This window comes from Eptesicus fuscus, chromosome 14 (assembly GCF_027574615.1).
Source record: "Eptesicus fuscus isolate TK198812 chromosome 14, DD_ASM_mEF_20220401, whole genome shotgun sequence".
NCBI lineage: Eukaryota > Metazoa > Chordata > Mammalia > Chiroptera > Vespertilionidae > Eptesicus > Eptesicus fuscus.
The window spans coordinates 58526692-58545882 of record NC_072486.1 but is presented as its reverse complement, the minus strand read 5'-3'; the positions used below and the strand labels follow the sequence as shown (position 1 = coordinate 58545882).

At 41.4% G+C, this 19191-nt stretch overlaps 1 protein-coding gene across 1 annotated transcript in view; it reads left to right on the top strand.

The window, feature by feature from the left end:
* The window catches only part of LRGUK (leucine rich repeats and guanylate kinase domain containing), a 106401-nt gene that overhangs the window by 22212 nt on the left and 64998 nt on the right, over nt 1–19191 (top strand). Inside the window, exons 6-9 of the mRNA XM_008150546.3 lie at nt 4644–4768; nt 9596–9739; nt 16474–16554; nt 18860–18946. Of these exons, the coding sequence (XP_008148768.1) occupies nt 4644–4768; nt 9596–9739; nt 16474–16554; nt 18860–18946 (437 nt within the window). The remainder of the gene's footprint in view (nt 1–4643; nt 4769–9595; nt 9740–16473; nt 16555–18859; nt 18947–19191) is intronic.

Genomic DNA, 19191 nt, shown 5'->3' with positions numbered 1-19191 from the left:
TCGCCAAAATGTAAAATAAATGGCTGGGCTTTTCCTGCTGCAGAGTTCTGCCTGTGCGCCCCTGGCTTTTCCACTCCGTTTCCTCTGGGATCTAAAATTCCGCTGCCAAAGATTTATTCACAGAATGAAGTGCTTTAGAGCTGAAATACAGTTTGATAATTTGGGGTTCTGTGAGTCTTTCTTCTGATTGTGGCCTTTTAAAATGAAAATACGCCCAAGAGGATTAACCCAGTAAGATAATCTACACTAATAAACATGCTAATTGACCATACCTTCATGACACCCACCAGCCAATCAGGAGTGAGTATGCAGATTAACCCAACAAAGATGGCAGGTTAATTTGCATACACAGGCGCTGAGCGGCCGGGGGCAGGACACTTGCATCGTTGCCATGGCGACAACGCAGACATTCCACACCATCCCAGCCACTTGGGGCCTCTGGACAGTGTGGGAAGGCGGAAAGGCAGCTCCGGCCAGAGCAAAGGCGGTGCTGGCAGCCAGGGGAAGGAAGGCCCATTCTTGCACAAATCTTCGTGCATTGGGCCTCTAGTTCATTATAATAGCTTAGTGACTTATCAGTGATATTTCTTATTACCCAAAAGTTCCAAAACCTATAAAGAACATGAAAGAAAAATGTTAGAAGAAGGGCAGGTAAAGGTTCCTAAAATAAGGAACTGGGCAATTGGGGAGATAAAGGAATTCCTGAAAGCAGGCTGTCAACTCAGCACTGCATGGACCACATTGACTGTTGGACCAGCCTGCACTTTGACCGTTATCATTGCTGGCAATCACACACAAGGTGACTATGGGGTCACTGGGCAGGAAAGCTGCTGAGCCACTATAAAAACGTGCTTCTTCCTGCCCAGCTGATGTGGCTCAGTGATTGAGCATCAACTCATGAACATGCCTGGGTTGTGAGTTCAAACCCCAGTGAAGGGCGTGCAGGAGGCAGCCAATCTATGCCTCTCTCGTTGATGTTTCTACCTCTCTCCCTCTCCCTCTCTCTAAAGTCAGTAAAAATATATATTTTTAAAATGCCCCCTACCCACAAACCTTGTTAATTTATAGTGCCTGAAATTCCTGGAAATCTAAAGGAAAATGAAGAGTTGGGGACTGTTTTTCTGAAATGAATGTATTTCTCGATAGAGTTGTTCAGCCCTCAGCCCCAGTGCTGTGAGTGAGGGTGGTGGCGGCTGCAGAGCCCAGGGTTACCACTGAAGTGATGCATCTGCATTGCTCCTCCCTTTGGCCCTTACAATACTAATTTCATGCAGCAAGCCTTGCCGCTCTAGTCAGCTAGTCAGCTGGGTGTACCAAGGGAACTGCACTTGGCCTCTAGTGCCTTGGAAAATTACTGTGTACACAGTAAACAAGCTTTCCTTTTCAATTCCCATGATCTCTTCCTAGTTTCAGGATTCCTGTTTTCTAGTGTTCTCATCCTTGCCTGCTTCCCAAGGGATTGCGTCTTGGCTCAGCTACCCACAAGCATGTGTTGTACGTACCCTTTGTCGTAATTTAGAGTATCTTCATTTTGGTGGGAGCACAGCTACCAGGACACTAGTGCTCCTGGAATAGGCCCGAAGGACTAGTGCTCCCTCTGCTAAACCGATACAGATGGTCATCTGAAGGTTTTCTTGCCAAAGATTGCCTACTCCAAAGATACTTTATTTCATCAGGCTGTGTGAGAGTTTAATTTCCCATGTCCTGCATTTCACACCCTTTGTTACAATCCTTATCTGCAAAGCTCTGGTCTTTGGTTTAGTAGTAGAAGGATTGTTTAAATAGCTAAAGAAAATGGGAGCTGAAAGGAGCATAGCCATAGCGTTGGGGAGCTTTGAGGTCTCTGTGCAGGAAGCTGTATGAAAGGAGATTTGAAAATGCATATTGACGACAAGCAGAACTATGTTTTCACCCAACAATTGAATGTGAATGAAACGGGTGAAGAAAATCTAGGAATTTCTGGTTCGTCTGGCAACATTTTCTCACGTTGCTTCTAGTTTCCTAATTTTCCTCTTTCTGCAGCCTAGTTCTTTTCAGAATCAGTCCTGGCCTTGAATCTTCCATTCGTGCTGTTGGCCAAGTGGGAGAGGATTGGATTCCTTGGCCTCACTTGCTCGTAATTCAGGAAGGATAGCATGCCTTACAATTGTTAAGTGTTTTATGGTCTGTGCAACTCATTCACACCCAGTTTCTAGTTTTTTCTGATGATCTAACTTTTGGCCTTCGGGGCAATCTGGCGTTTTCTTCACTTTGCAAATGAAACATCTGAGCAGAAAGAAGTCACATAACTCAAGTAGTAGAGTTACCATAACTACAAAATATTATGAGGCAAAATACATGTTTTTGTGATGCTCACAAACCCTTCCTGCCCCTTTAAAAAATTAATTACATGATTTTTGATTCTGTGACTCATGGAAGGAGGTAGCTGGGGGTTAGAAATTGAACAGAAAAGGCTTCAAGAAAGCAGTGATTTGTCTAGAGTAGATGCCAAGAAGGGGAATTGCTGTGACATATTTACTGCCAAATCATCTCCAAGGTGGCTGCATCATCATGAACCTTCTCACTCAGTACTGTGAAAGTATCTGTTCTTTAGAACCTTTATACCCTTTAAACCTTTCATATGTTTGCTACGCTGGTGGGTGAAGAATGGCATCTTGTCTTAATTTGTATTCTCTGACTACAGGTGAAGTGTCTTTTCACATGTTTATTAACCACTTGGATTTGCTCTTATGAAAACTACCTGGGAATAGCCTGAACATAGTCTTCGTTTTCAATTGGGTTGTTTTCTCCTTTTTCTCTATTAGTTTGTGATGTTTCTTTGGTACTCTGGATAGTAATCCTTTGCCTAGTCTATATGTTGTGAATATGTTCTTCCAAACTATCATTTGTACTTACTTATGCAATTAAGAAGTAATAAAAAAAGAAATAAGAAAATGAGGTTATCTATCAAAAAATACTTAAGATGTTGGTTGAATATGAATGTTTTAAAAAAAAGGGGGGAAGGAAAGTGGGATTTGACATTGAGCCTGAAGAACAGGCAGGGTTTAGAAAGGAGCTGGAAAGCAGTATGAAGAAACAATAACATGGCTAAGCAGAAACGTTATTGGTACCTCCCAGACCCATTGAGAATGTTCACGGGCAGAAGTGGAGAATTCTCATTGGATTATAATGGGGATGAAATTGACTAACTGGTTTGCTTAAAGTGAAGAGCCCTAAATGCTGGGTGAGGGATTTGGGATTCATCCTATGAGAATTTTTTAATTGAAGTGTAATACCCAGCCAATATTTTGAAAAAAATTAACCTGACTACAGTGTGTGAAGTGACTTGGAGACAGGATGTTGGAGATACCCATTAGTGCTAAAGCTTAATTAAGTTAGCAGAGGAATGAATGAAAAGGAAAGGAATAATTAAAGAGATGTTTTCAAGTTAAAAAAAAAAAAGAGAGAAAAGAGCTAGGTTTGGTGATGGATTGCATGCCCTGAAGATTACAAGTGGCTGAGAAAATGGTGATGTCTTAGGCTACTTTCAAGGGAAAACTGAACTTTAGTGGGGTGTCAAATCCAGAAATTTGCCAAAAAGATTAAAGACAGAGAGAGGCGAGAACACTTGGTGACTTTGAGATGATGGTTTTAAGTGCCTACACGGATGGAACACAGAAGATAGGTTAAAATTTTAGCAATGAATAGAAACTTAGTCAAGGGATGAGGAAAGTAAGGCAGAGTTTTGGCTTCACTTATTTTAAAGGGAGAAGAGAAAGGGCTGTTTCTCTCTATACCAGGACATTGGCTTTTTCTTACCACTCATTGGCTACAGATGCCACTCATTTTCCAGGCTGTGACCCTGGTTTTGATGATGAGAAAGCTTGCCACGTGTTGCCTCTCTAGGGCAATTCAATTCAGAAGTCCAGCCTGTGGGAAGCACTGGAGTTTCTCAGAGAGACCTGTGAGGAGCCGAGGAAAGCACACCAAGGAGGGGGCAGCCGTGAGCCTCTCTGAACTTTCTTTCCTCGCCCATGAGGTGAGTCACATGTGAATGCAAATATGCCTGTTTCATTTTCACCCTAGCTGGGTGGCTTTGTACACCAAGGGGTGACAGGTTAGATTGCCAGTCAGGGCACATACCTAGGTTTTAGGCTTGATCCCGGTCAGGGGAACATATGGGAGGCAACCGATTGATGTTTCTCTCTCACCTCATGTCTCTCTCTGAACATCCTCGCATGAGGATTTTTTAAAAAGTTAATTTTAAGTTGTGCTGGTATTAACTTCTATGTGAAAAATATATTTCAAAAATATGTTCAGCCGAAACTGGTTTGGCTCAGTGGATAGAGCGTCGGCCTGCGGACTGAAAGGTCCCAGGTTCGATTCCGGTCAAGGGCATGTAACATGGTTGCGGGCACATCCCCGGTAGGAGGTGTGCAGGAGGCAGCTGGTCAATGTTTCTCTCTCATTGATGTTTCTAGCTCTCTATCCCTCTCTCTTCCTCTCTGTAAAAAATCAATAAAACATATTAAAAAAATATATGTTCATGCTACATTGACATATAATACTGCTCTGTTTTAGCTATTGCCTGATTTACCAGTGGTTCTTGTTTTCTCTAAAATGTTTTGAAAAATATTTTCCTTAAACGTAGTCATGGTATATAGACAACGCGATAGAAGAAATCAGCGGGTTAGAGCTGTGCAGCAGCCTGACTCACCTCAGCTTGGCCAAGAACAAGATCACAACGATCAGCGGCCTGGGCGAGCTGCCCATCAAAATCCTCTGTCTGGTGAGTCTGGCCACGTTGGGAGTACTAGTGAACATTTTAGTAAAGGCATGACTTAGAATTGTTTAGGAATTTTCAGCCTTATAAAGAGAGAATTCCTTAATGGTATGGTATTGTCTTCAGTTGTGTTTATTCTTTGCTGTATCTGTGTGTGTGTGTGTGTGTGTGTCTGTGAGATATCAATATTTCAGGCTAAAGGAAAATGATTTTCCAATTTGGTATCCAAATTCAATTTTTTTCAAAAGATTGATATTTTTTCATTGAGAAAGAAAGGCATGCTTTTAACAATTACTTAAAAATACATTTTATAATGTCTGAACATTTAAGCTTATTTAAGCATTATATTTATTTATTTTTATTGTTTAAAGTATTACATATAGTAGTATATATATATATATATATATATATATATATCCTCCCCCCCCCCCCCATAAGCATTATATTTATTGATGTTAACACTCTTGCTTTCAAATGAGCCACATGATGTTCTCTGGGCACTGAAGTTTTGCCATCTTTTTGTATTAATATATGCTAGTCTCCCCTTCTAACAGCCAGAGTTAGTACTGAGACTAGATGAACAGTTCCAATGAGAGAGTGAAAACTTGGCTATTTTTCCCATAGAGCGTACTCTTCTTTAGCTATAGAACATGCTATGTGACTATGACTCGATGAAAAGGTAATTTACAAAAAAATTGGGAGGATCATAATAGTCCCAAATACACTGTATTTATGAAAGAACAGCATTGCTCACTAATTTGGGGGCTGATAATATAGTTTCTGAATTATCCAGAATTTTTTCTTCTTCCTTCCCTCCTCCCTCCTACTTCTTAACCTTGGATGGCTTTGCTGTTCTTTATTATACCTGTCACAAGGTAGGCCTGGAGGATGTTAAGCCATGAGGCTGCTAGCTTATTAAATTCCTATGTGAACTTTCCCACAGGAGTGTTGAACTGTTGTTTGAAATGACATGTTTGGTTGTCTGCAGGATTTTGACATATACAATATACTCTCCCTGTCTTATTTAACCACCGAGAGCTGATGGATGGCTGTGTGTTAATTTTCTCCCCTAGCTTGGGGATGAAGTGTGTTTTTAAGACCCTTCATTCCTTACAGTGAGTCAGGGGAGGATCACGTACTGGTTCCCAGTACTGAGGATGGGAATGAGGCATGGGGAGGTTTAATCATTTCCCCGAGGTTTCATGGTTCCTGCCCACAAATGCATATTAGCCAAACATAAATGAAAATGAACTTGGTAAGTTGGATTGCAAATTTAAGAATTATAAGAAAAGTCACGTTTTAAAGTTGTAACAATCTGAAGGATTATTGGCAGCATGTGCTGTTCTGTTTGTAGCTTATCCTTTCTTTACATCTTTTCTGTATTGGCATTCCCATTAACTTTAAGTGGAGCAATAGAAGGAGATCTGGGGGTGTGCTTAAGGGAACAAAAATTGAATTCATTATTAAGAATAACAACACATAGCCCTGGCTGGTGTGGCTCAGTTGGTCGGGCATTGTCCCATACACCAAAAGGCTGCTGGTTCGATTCCTGGTCAGGGCACATGCCCAGGTTGCAGGCTCAATCCCCAGGAAGATCATGCAAGAGGTAGACAGTCGATGTTTCACTCTCACATTAATGTTTCTCTCTCCCTCTCTCTCCCTTCCTTTCTCTAGAATTCAATTTTTAAAATCTTAATAAAAAGAATAACAACACGTAACACTTTCATCCTTAAGCGTTTGTTTCAATAACTAAATAAGTAATCCATGCTGACAATTTTGTGCCATCATTAATTTTCCTTAAAGTTTTTGAGAATAGGAAGGTTTTCTTTTCCATATGTTAATAAAATACGTAAAGTGAAATGATACACATTTGTTTCAACAGTTTTTAATGCTTTTATTTTTTAAGCTGTGGAATAAGAAAATCAATTGCTTTATTATTGAAAATAATTTATTTTACAATTTAGAGAAAAAAGGACAATTCAGTATACACACCAATAGTTGTCTACCATCAACGTCTGTGGTAAATGTAAGGGGGAAATGTAGTTCACTGGTGGGCTATTGTGGTAGCCACCTCCCTTAGCAAGTCAGGACAATGCATTTCAAATTTTAAACTTTATTTTGTCTTAGTAAGAACCATTTGTTGTTTCCCTTCCACATGGGGAGATGAGTATTTCTCATTTCACTTATTTAAGGAAATGGCTTCTCTCTAAAGGCTCCCTTTACCTGTTAGTCATGACACCATAAGCACGAGCTGTTCGTGCAGAGACTGGATAAAGGGTTGGACTTTGAACTCAGAAATTGGGTGATTCTGAATATTTCTCAGCTCTGCTTTTTTTTATGACCACAGGCTATCTAATTGAACTTCTCTATGCCTTATTCTATGCTTTTTGTTGTTGTTGTTAATCTTCACCTGAAGATATTTTTTCCATTGCTTTTCAGAGAGAGTGGAAAGGGGAGAGAGAGAAAGATCGATGAGAGAGAGGCACATCGACTGGTTGCCTGCCACACACGCCCCAACCCAGGGTGGGGAGTAAACCTGCAACCCACGTACGTGCCCTTGACAGGAAATCCAACCTGAGACCCTTCAGTGCCCGGGGCTGATGCTCTAACTACTGAGAACACCGTCCAAGGCTCACTACTCTTGTATCTACCACTTTGAAAGCCATCAGAGATGCTGTAAAGAATTATATGGGTTATCTTCCACATCTACAGCACGTTAAGGTTCTTTGCAAAGAAGTATAGGGTATATAAACTTGATATGTGGGCATATTTTAAATAGGATATTAAAGTCTTATTTCAATACGTTAAATTAATATGGACATCATGTTAAGTTTAGTATCATTTTTTTCTTTTCTATTACACTTTCTGAACATTTTTTAACTCTGCACAGTAGGAAACTTGACTTAATTTAGGCAAATGGGGTTATTAGTATTTTTTCCTTCTTCTAATAGAATTTTTCCAACATGTATAAGAATAAATAAAATGGTTTAATGAGACCCCAAGCTTTATAGATCATCAACATTCTATTAACATGTTTTAAAGAACCATAAATTATACTAATGAACACAAATCGTGCTCATTATTGAAGTGAAATCTTAAGAAAAATAGGATTAAAATGAGTTCTTGCTATTAAATATCCCAGAAAAAATATTATAGATGAAGAGAATATTATAATTTAATTTTTTTATCCTCACCTGAGGACATGTTTATTGATTTGAGAGAGAGAGAAAATATTGATGTGAGAGAAACATCAATCGATTGCCTCTCAGACATGCCCCAACAGGGAATCGAACCTGAATACTTTTGGTTATGGGATGATACTCCAACCAACTGATCCACCTGGCAAGGGTCATAATTTAATTTTTTAGTTCCTAAGTGCTTAATAAAAGTTTAAAGATGGGCATAACAGCATTAATTGAAACCTCAAAATTGTCTTTAATATGATTCTCAATTTAAATTAAAAGTTTACTTTTACTGTGCATTTCACTATACCTCAACATTAAGGAACCATGGAGTTATGAGTATGTTGGAAAATGTAAAGAAAATTCAAATTAATATTATCACCATAATTTGTTGTTAATGGGTACATGAGGGTTGGGAAAGAACAATGTTTGAGTCTTGAATCTTTCTTTGTTTTATAATTATTGTCTGAGAAGATGCTCATGTGTGAATTATTGAAGAACTTACTTCAGTTTTCTATTGTTGCATAATAAGCCACCCCAAGTGTAGTGGCGTGGAGAAATTTTATTAGCTAACCGTTGTGGTAGCCAGCAATTCTACAATCTGAGCTGGGGCAGCTGGGCGGTTCTTCTGCTGGTCTTGCCTCATGCAGCTGGCAGATTGGCTGGGGTCTGGGCCCAGCTGGGATGCTGGAATGGCTGGATTTTCCCTCTGTATTTAATCTCAGGAGCCTCTCCATATGACCTCTCCTTCCCCATGGGACCTCTCCACAAATTCTCTCCAACAGAGTAGCTGGCATTCTTACATTGCACCGCGGGCAGGGCTCCACGACACCACAGGGGAAGCTGCCAGGCCTACTCAATCCTTAGGCTTGGAACTGGCCTGCTTCTGCCATGTCCTGTGGTTAGGACAAGGCATAGGTCCAGCCCAGATATGTGAGGCAGGAAGCTCACAAGAGCACAAGTAACTGAAGGCTTGTGTCAGACTAGCACAGCCCTCACGCTATGAAGGGAGTGCATTTAGAATACTGCTGAAAACAAAGTGTATGTGGAAATTACAATATTCAAGTGATTTATTGTGATGCCGATGAAAGAACTGCATAAATTTTATTCTAAAGATAAACATGGAGTTATGCTGTCATTAGGCTTTAGGTTATGCAATGTAAAAAGCTGTCCTACTGATTAGAATATTCATCTTTCTTTAACTTTAATGAAAATATTATGTTCTGCCCAGCTGGTGTAGCTCAGTGGTTGAGTGATGAACGAGGAGGTCACAGTTCAATTCAAGGTCAGGGCACATGCCTGGGTTGCGGGCTTGATCCCCACTAGGGGGCAATGGTGCAGGAGGCAGCCGATTGATGATTCTCATCTTTTATGTTTTTATCTCTCCTTCCCTCTCCCTTCCTCTTTCTGAAATTAAAAAAAACAACAACACCATATTTAAATTTTTTAAAAATATATTAGCTTCTGAGATTTCTTTGTGGGCTGTGTGTATATGTGTTTAGGGAGGCGAATGATGGAAATGGGAGGTGGGGCAGACAAGAGTGGCTTATTGATTTTAAGAGATTAGGGATAGTATTCAGAATGAAAACTTGTCATTACACCTTTTCCTATAGAGGCCTTTAACACATTGAGTGTCTTTTAACCATTTTAGAGCCATAACCAGATTGAGAAGATCATGGGTTTGGACCAGCTAAGAGCCCTGAAGATTGTGGACCTATCCCACAATCAGATCAAGAGCCTCCAAGGCTTAGAGAATCACGACTTCCTGGAAGTGATCAACCTAGAGGACAATAAGGTAAGGTCGTGCTTCCCACGTGTTGGCTTCCATGTCGACATTAAGAAGACACAGTAGGACCCGTTATTGGTTACTCAAGGGCTGTCACCTTAAATGCCAGCTCAGAAATGTCATTCTAGAAAACCTCCTGGAACAGTAGTTGAGGGAGGACTTGAAATCCTATATAATAAAAAGGTAATATGCAAATTGACCATCACTCCAACACACAAGATGGCCACCCCCATGTGGTCAAAGATGACCACCCCCATATGGACACAAGATGGCCACCACAGATGGCAGGCAAGGGAGGGCAGTTGTGGGCGATCAGGCCAGCAGGGGAGGGCAGTTGTGGGCAATCAGGCCAGCAGGAGAGGGCAGTTAGGGGTGACCAGGCCTGCAAGGGAGGACATTTGGGGGGACCAGGCCTGCAGGGGAGGGCAGTTGGGGGCAACCATGCCTGCAGGGGAGGGCAGTTTGGGGGAAACCAGGCCTGCAGGGGAGGGCAGTTGGGAGGGACCAGGCCTGCAGAGGAGGATAGTTGTAGGGGACCAGGCCTGCAGGGGAGGGCAGTTGGGGGTGACCAGGCCAGCAGGGGAGGGCAGTTGGGGGGGACCAGGCCAGCAGGAGAAGACAGTTAGGGGCAATCAGACCAGCAGGGGAGGGCAGTTAGGGATGACCAGACTAGCAGGGGAGGGCAGTTAGGGGCAATCGGGCCAGCAGGGGAGCAGTTAGGCATCGATCAGGCTGGCAGGCAGAAGTGGTTAGGGGCAATCAGGCAGGCAGGCAGGCTAGTGGTTGGGAGCCAGCAGTCCTGGATTGTGAGCGGGGTCCCAGATTAGAGATGGTACAGGCTGTGCTGAGGGACAACCCCCCCCCCATGCACGAATTTCGTGCACCAGGCCTCTAGTAAATAAATAAATACAATTCTTAATTTTTGAAAACTTGATGATCCCTTATTACATGGTTTTAAAGGTCAACTACAACCAAGTGCACATGACCTTCTGAAGTAAATGTGTCCATGTGAAAGTTTGTGTAGAAGGATGGCATTAGGACTGCCTGAAAGCCAGCACCAGGAAACTGTAGACAGAAGAATAGTCTCAGGCTGGTGTGGCCCATGCCTTCCCTTGAAAGAAAAGAGGCACAGGGGTGAACTCTTACATCCCTTGGTACAACAGTGTATGCTCCCCAGCTGTATGAGTTGGGGATTGGACTTATTCAAATTTCTGTATCTGGCTTAATGTGCACATTGTATCACAAATTATACAAGTTGACTTTTACTCTTTTCTTTTAAATCCAAGGATGTTTTCTTTAAAAATTGATGAGAGAGAGAGAGAGAGAGAGAGAGAGAGAGAGAGAGAGAGAGATATCAGTTGCCTCCAGTGCACTCCCCTACAACCTTTTGATGTACAGGACAATGCTCCAACCAACCGAGCCACCAGCCAAGGCAATTTTTATTCCTAATTATACTTTACTTTTAATAAATCAGTTGTACTTATGATCATGGTATATTAAGTTGGTATCTATAGCTGATTTCTTATGCAGTAAAATCTACAATATGATTGTATTCATATTGCGTACTTCCATCACATGTTTGGAAAAGATCTCATAAGGAAGTTGAATCTTTATTTCTTCTTGAAAATGAAAGTTTGGCTGACCCTGAAGGAGACATTGGTCCTACTTGGGTTGAGATGTGAGGCTGTGGAGACCTGTCTCTGTTCAGCTGTGATGGTGCTCATCTGTGTTGATGACTCTTTCTCCAATGAACTTCCATCTCCGTTAGGTTTTTTATTTATATTGTTTTATTTATTGCTTGTTGAGAGAGAGAGAGAGAGAGAGAGAGAGAGAGAGAGATTGAGATTTGTTGTTCCACTCATTTATGCATTCATCGGTAGAACCCGAAACCTTGGCATTTCGGGCTGATGCTCTAACCAACTGAGCTACCTGGCCAGGGCATCTGTTAGGTGTTTAAAAATTTAAAAAAGGCAATCTTTCGGTCTGGGAAGAAGTAGATATTTAATTACAGACAGGACTGTTCATCCTCAGTTTCACTTGATTTGTATGTTAAATTGTTTTGTCAATTTCTAAAGTTAACGGTAATTCTAATGGACAACTTTTGCTCATTGTGCTGTGTGTCTTATGAAGCCAGCATCATCTCTCTTTCATATGGTTTTAGTATCTTTTTCATGAGATTGCCATTAGCATGATTGTCACGTATATACAGGGAATGTTGGAAAGATGGAATGCACTCATTTAATCCCAACTCAGTGTATTTCAGGATTCAGGAAAAGCAGCAATAGTAATACTAATAACAACAATTATAGTCATAAAATAACTGTGATATTCATTGAATATAGCACAAGGCACTATTCTAAGCACTTCACATGTATTTCACTTAATCCTTATTATGTAACCCTATTATTATCGCTACTGGAATGTAGAGAGGTTAAGTAACTTGTCTAAGGCTGTTTACCTAGCAAATAGCAGAGCCAGGATGTAAATGTACACTGTTGCATCTAGAGTCAGCGTTCTTAACCCTGCAGGATAGTACAGCAAATGAAACGCTAAGGGCCCCCTTTCAGAAAGGTGTATGGTGTAAATGTCTGAGGAGAGTGTTTTCTGATAAAAATATGTGTGTGCAACTTTAAATTTTTTAGTAGCCATAATAAAGAAGTAAAAAGAAACAGGTGAAATTAGTTTTAATAATATGTCTTATTTAGCTTAAAACATCCAAAATATTATAATTTCAACATGTAATCTATGTAAAAATTTATTGATGAGATACTTTATATTCTGTTGCTTCACAGTAAGATTTTTGACATCCGGTGTGTGTTTTACACACAGGACATTCGGATTCAGCCTAGCCATATTCTAGGTGCCATTTGTGGTTAGTAACCACTGAACTGTGTAGTGCTGGTCTAGATAGACCTCACAAATCATATATTGTTCTCTTCCATTTCAAGAGACTATCGAAATTACATTTGAAAGAGTTTAAAGAAAAAAGCGAGTGAAGGAAGGAGTTCATAGTTTTCAAATATTAAAGAGACTCCCTTAAAAAAAAAGTGACCACATTTCCCAATGGTGGGGATCCTTTGACAATGATTGGGTTCGTAACAATAACATAATTCCCTGGCTCCCCAATGGGCAGGCTGGGGAGCAACGCACAGTACTTTGAAATATTCTTTGAGCCATCCCAAGATTTCCTCAGAGATTTCTCCAGTACTACTGAGAATGCTATGTATCAGGGGTGGAAAATTTTTCATTTAAAAGAAACATAACATAGCTGTTGCTTCTCATGTGATTAATTTGATGTTAGGAACGTTGTTTTATCGGTAGCACTTTCACTGGTATTATTCACTTGGCTTTCGCTGTTGAAACACTGCTGTACCTCCCATGATCTTGTAAACATCTAAGTTCCTTTGCAAATGTTTATCATCAGCTGGTGATTTGGGGGCCTTTATCACTCTTTACTCGTAGTCCTTCTAGATTTGATGTCATTTCTAGCATCATTCCCCAAATGTTAACTCTATTGTAACCTCAGTCCTTTCTTCTAGAAGCAAAATATTGGTCTAGGAGTTACTTAGAGAATGCCATTTTGCTTTTCTGAGACTTAGTATCATTATACCACAAATATGTATTTCCATCTATCTATCTGTCCGTCCATCCATCCATCCATCCATCCATCCATCCATCCATCCATCCATCCATCTATCACAGCCCCCTTAGGACTGGATGGTAAGGCATGGTGAGCATGGCCAGAAGGAAAAGGCAAAAAATGAGTCCTATAAACTGCGCTCCCTACGAAGCCCAGGCTGACAGGCCTCTGGAGCGTGGGGAGGAGCTAACAGGCAGAGGAGGCTCGAGAAGAGGGCCAGACTAGAATGGGGACCAGCTCTGCTGGTGTGACATTCTTGCAGCAGATGGCTGACGTTCCTTTAAGAATATAACCTTTTTGGCAATATTGGTCATTTGGGGTGCTGTGTACCCACTCCATCTATAATCATCAGTGATACACACAGCCATGGGTCTTGGCATTTGAGGAGAGAAGACATGCGGGGGGTCTGCTGTGGGGGTAGGTCTGCAGGAGAGGCTGGCTCAGGCAGGGCATCCAGGATCTGAACACGTGGCTAACTCAGCAGCCTGAGGAACTCGAAACCAGGCTACTCCACACCGGCTCCCTTCTGCCCTTACCAGCCTCATCCTACCTTTGAAAGGACTGTAAGGGAAGCTACATTCCTCGCATTTGACTCTCAAAAGACCAGTGATCCCAGCTGGCATCTTAGTGTGCATAGTCCATGATCATTCTGTTTGTGCTGTTTGTAACATTTGAAGACCTTTCCAGGTCAATCACCATAGATGTCACCATCTTCTGGATTGGGTGCATAGATTCCTGTTATGTGACTGTACTGTGGCCCATTTAATTGCATGATGGTGGAGCTTTCAGAATTTAGAATATTTTAACTTTTACTAAAAACATTAGATAGAGCATTCTTGTATCTAATGTTTGCCTGTCTGATGATTTCTTCAGGATAAAACTCCTGAAGAGGGATAATGGTGTCATAGCTTATGCATTTTTAACACAGATTGCCCTTTAGAAAGAATGTGCCAATTTCCATTGTTGCCAGCAGTGCTGTGAATGCCTGTGGCCGGGACTTGGTGAGACATGGTGACATTTGCGTTAGGGCCAACCACAGGAGTCGTATCGACAAGGAAGTCAATCCATGGTATGAAAGTTATGACTGAGCCAATGGGAACCAAGTTTACTTTTCTACCACCTGAATAATGCAATATAAAATATTGATTTTTGTATCTTGTAGAGGACCCAAATGGTAGTCCAAGGGGTAAGCTAGTCATCTTATGGAAAAAGCTGTGTGTTCTAACATTGCTATAACCAGATTAATGTGGGCAGGTTGTATATTGTATCTTGGAATTTGCCTTTCTTGTTGTATCTTGGAAAGTGGCATCCTTTGAACATGGCGCGAGTGTTCTTACCTTGATTTAGCTTTGGGAATAGTTTACATTTGCTGCATTTTGTGGTTGGATAACTCAGGAATTCTCAGGATTCTGCTGTTGGGGGGCTTTTACAATGCCTGCAGGAATGAGTTGGGTGGGGAGAAATATAAATGTAAAGTACTTATTAATTTTTTTTGCACAAGTTCAGTATCTATATCCTATATAATAAAAGGCTAATATGCAAATTGTCCCCTTGGGAGTTCAACCACTCACTATGACATGCACTGACCACCCGGGGGTGGCATGGATGAAGGAAGGTCCTGGATGGTCCTGATTTCTGGCCAGGCCCAGGGACCCTACCTGTGCACAAATTTCGTGACCGGGCCTCTAGTTTGAAATAAAATGGTAATTATGCTAATTACAGGAAATTTAAGGAAAAGTGTTTGTCTTTAGCTTAGTGGGAAATTCAGGCATGCTGCAATGCAACCTCTATTCTTGGTCAAATTAAGGACACCTTTTTCTCCTTACTTTTAAAAGTTGTGAAACTTAACTTACATAGAAGAGAGTATAAAACATAACTGTACATTTAACAAAAAACATTAAGGTAAACACCTGTGTAACACCCATGTTGAGAACTATGTCATACAATTTTCGTTTTTATCTTTCTTTAAAATAATGATCTCTTATTAAAAAACTAGAGGCCCGGTGCACGAAATTCATGCACTGGGTGGGGGGGGGAGGGTGTCCCTCAGCCCAGCCTGCACCCTCTCCAATATGGGAGCCCCTCAAGGGATGTCAGTCTCACAATCCGGGACTGCTGGCTCCTGCCTGATTTCCCCTAAGCACTCTGCCTGCCAGCCTGTTAGCCCCCTAACCACTCCCCTGCCGGCCTGATTGACACCTAACCACTCCCCTGCAGGCCCAATCACCCCCAACTGCCCTCCCCTGAAGGCCTGGTCCCCCCCAACTGTCCTCCCCTGTCGGCCATCTTGTGACAACATGGGGGCAGCCATCTTGTGATGACGTGGGGGAAGCCATTTTGTGGCAGCCATCTTGTGACAATATGGAGGCGCCCATCTTGTGACAACATGGGGCGGCCATCTTGTGATGCTGTGGGGCAGCCATCTTGTGATGTGAGGGTCAATTTGCATATTACCTTTTTATTATATAGGATTATAGAGCTGCCTGGCCAGCGTGGCTCAGTGGTTGAGCATCGACCTAAGAACCAGGAGGTCACAGTGTGATTCCTGGTCGGGGCACATGCCAGGTTGCAGGCTCTATCCCTAGTAGGGGGCCTGCAGGTGGTGGCCGATCAATAATTCTCTCTCATCATTGATGTTTCTATCTCTCTCTTCCTCTCCCTTCCTCTTTAAAATCAATAAAAAATGTATTTTTAAGAAATGATAAGAACTACACATGCTGTAAGAAGGCTTCACCAGGCAGTGAGCCAGGGCAGAGAAGCCGTGCTGAGGGGCAGATTGGGAACTGGAGGCTCAGGAAGCAGGTGGTGGGGGAGAACAGGTAGCCTCCACATGCATTTGTCATACCTATTCTCTGATTCCATGTGCCATTTCACGTCTGCCTTTAAATAAGCATGAAGAGCACCTTACTGTTCTCAAGCCTGAGAGTTTCTGTGTGTTCTGTGAAACTTGGTGAAATTCTCGTGAAAGGGCTGGATATTTGACAGAGCAATTTTTAAAATAAGTTGAATTTAAAGGATCCACAGCATCCCCTTGTATATTATCCTTTCTATTGTTTTTGTGCAGTCAGTCCATTGATACTGTTGTGTCTCTTTGATGAAACAGATTGCTGAGCTGGGTGAAATAGAATACATTGAAACTCTACCTCTCCTTCGAATTCTCAATCTTCTGAAAAATCCAATTCAGGTAGGAGATCATTTACATCAGGGGAGGGGATGAGGGCTTTCTTGGAACTCTTCTTCAAGAAGTACTTTTGATAAAGAACATTAGGACGTGAGTACAGTGTGTTTCTCTTCATTCTCAACCTCTTAGGAGGCAATCAGGAGGGTTAAGCAATCAGAAGGGTTAGGCACCCTGGGCACCTCTGTCAGGGGAAGTGAAGCCTGAACGGGTCACTCTGTGTGGTCCCTGTGAGTCATCCAGGAGGTGGCCAAGATCCTGGGAGGGAGCTGCTGAGATGGGGGAGCAGCGTCCTCTTGCATTAGAAGATGCATGGTGCTGGGGTGTGGACAGAATGTGGTTCCTGTTTTGGAACAGGGGAAAGAGAGTCTAAGATTAGATACCTAGAGTAATTGTCTGCATATAGCTAGGAAACAGGTGTTGTTGTAAAATGATTAAAGAAAAAAGTGTACTTCCCATGGATTCTTCACATCCGGGAATCTGAGACCCATGACTGCTTTGCAGGCTCTGGCTTCGCTGATGAATCCTTTTGCCTGGCCCTGGCCCTCCCTCTTTGTGTCTTTGTCCCAATCCCCTTTTCTACCTATACCCTTCGCTTACCTTTCTATAGACTCTTGACTTTGTGCGTAGCTCTGAGTACCTTTGTTTTTGTGATCAATATTTCTAGAATGGCAAAAAAAAATTAAAAGTGAAAAATAAGATTTAAAATTAAAAGCAATGCTTGGTATAGACACGGTGACAGGCATTAAAAGCAGCTATGGAAAGAAAGCAATGGAACTTACAACAGCCATCACCCCCAGCTGCAGATCCGTAAGGAGTGTCTGTTCATGTAACAGACATTGTCATCTGTAAGATGCATCCATCACTAACATCTTTCCCTTCAAAGAGGCATAGCTTCATGATACAAAACATGTTGATTGCATTTTTAAAAGGCAGATAATCCTAAAATAGCCGATGGTAGGGAGTTATAAAGAATTCATTCCATAAATAAATATCATTTTATTGTGAAATAAATTCATAATACATGATACGAAAATAAAACAAAGTCATAAATAAATAACAAAGTAATAATAAATGTTTCATCATTTGCAATACTGAAACTTTTTGGAGTTAGAACAGCAATTTTCACCCGGGGTGCCGCAAGAATTTTTAGAACATGCAATACCTGACTATTTAGTCAGGAGCACTGACCTCTTTTCCCTTAGATTGTCAAATAATAAAAAAAAAAAAATGACAAAAGCCTGGTGGGTGTGGCTCAACCTATGAACCAGGAGGTCATGGGCATGAGTTTCTCTCTCTCTCTCTCTCTCTCTCTCTCTCTCTCTCTCTCTCTCTCCCTCTCTCTCTCTCTCCCTTCCTTTCTGAAATCAATAAAGAAATTTAAAAAGTGAAAACAGCCAAAGCAGCAATAGCCATCTGGTATGCATGCCCTGTCTTGAACCATAAATATGTAGGTCATAGAGTTGCATCTTATTGGTCATGTCACATAATAAGGTTGCATCTGATTGGTTAATTCTTGGTACCAGCAATCCTTATATACACATATATAAAAAGTTACTTTTTTAAAAATATATTTTTTTATTAATTTCAGAGAGGATAGGAGAGAGAGAGAATCATTGATTAGCTGCCTCCTGCATGCCCCATATCAGGGACAGAGCCCGCAACCTGGGCATGTGCACTGACCAGGAATCGAACCGTGACCTCTTGGTTCATAGGTCAACGCTCAACCACTGAGCCATGCCAGCTGGGCAAAAGTCACGTTTTTTAAAAAGTCACTTAGGGAGCAAAAAGGGTAGGTAATTACTGTTGTTATTTTTGTAAATCAATCAAAATTATCTTTTTTTGTCAGATCAGCAAAAAATATATTGTATTTCTTGGTGTGCTACAGAATTTTAGTAATTACCTTATGTGTGCCAGGAGATGGAAAAGGTTGAAAATGGCTGAGTTAGAAGATAGGGTTCGAGTTGCTGGCCATGGATCCTTAGATAGAATGCTTCGCCTCTGAGGCTGAGTTGATTTTCTCTTTAGAAATGAAGATGCTCACACCTGTCCCACTTGCCTCACAGGGAGACTAACAAGGTCACAACTTTGAAGAGCTTTATAAGTTGCAAGGGACAGTGTGCATTTGAGTTGTTAATTTAATGGGCTGGTAAATGTGAAAATGTGGAGAACGACTGTGTGTGTGTGTGTGTGTGAGAGAGAGAGAGACAGGGTAGTAGGTGATAGATCAATGCTCATGAAAGTAGAATGCTGGTGCTTGTTAATTTGGAAAACAAAGGCAATTCAATAGTCCTCTTGATATTTCAAATAGGAACAATGTGAATATTGGTTCTTCGTCATTTTTATGCTACTACGATTAACAGAATTAGATCAGAAGAAGATTACAGTGGAAGAAAAGGTATGTAATCATATTATTTCATGTGTTTCTCAGTTAATAAGCTTAAAAGCTTATACTGCCTGCTGGAGGACCAATAAAATCAATAAATGATACCCATAATTAATTTACAACATGTGAATTAATGGTTTGTTCAGGGAGTGCTTCCTTGTCCTAGGATCAGTCTGTTTAACCCTCTTCAAAGCTGAACATCAACCCCAATTCAACAGCAGCAATGCGTTTCTATAGGCCGGCGGCATTCTGGCAGA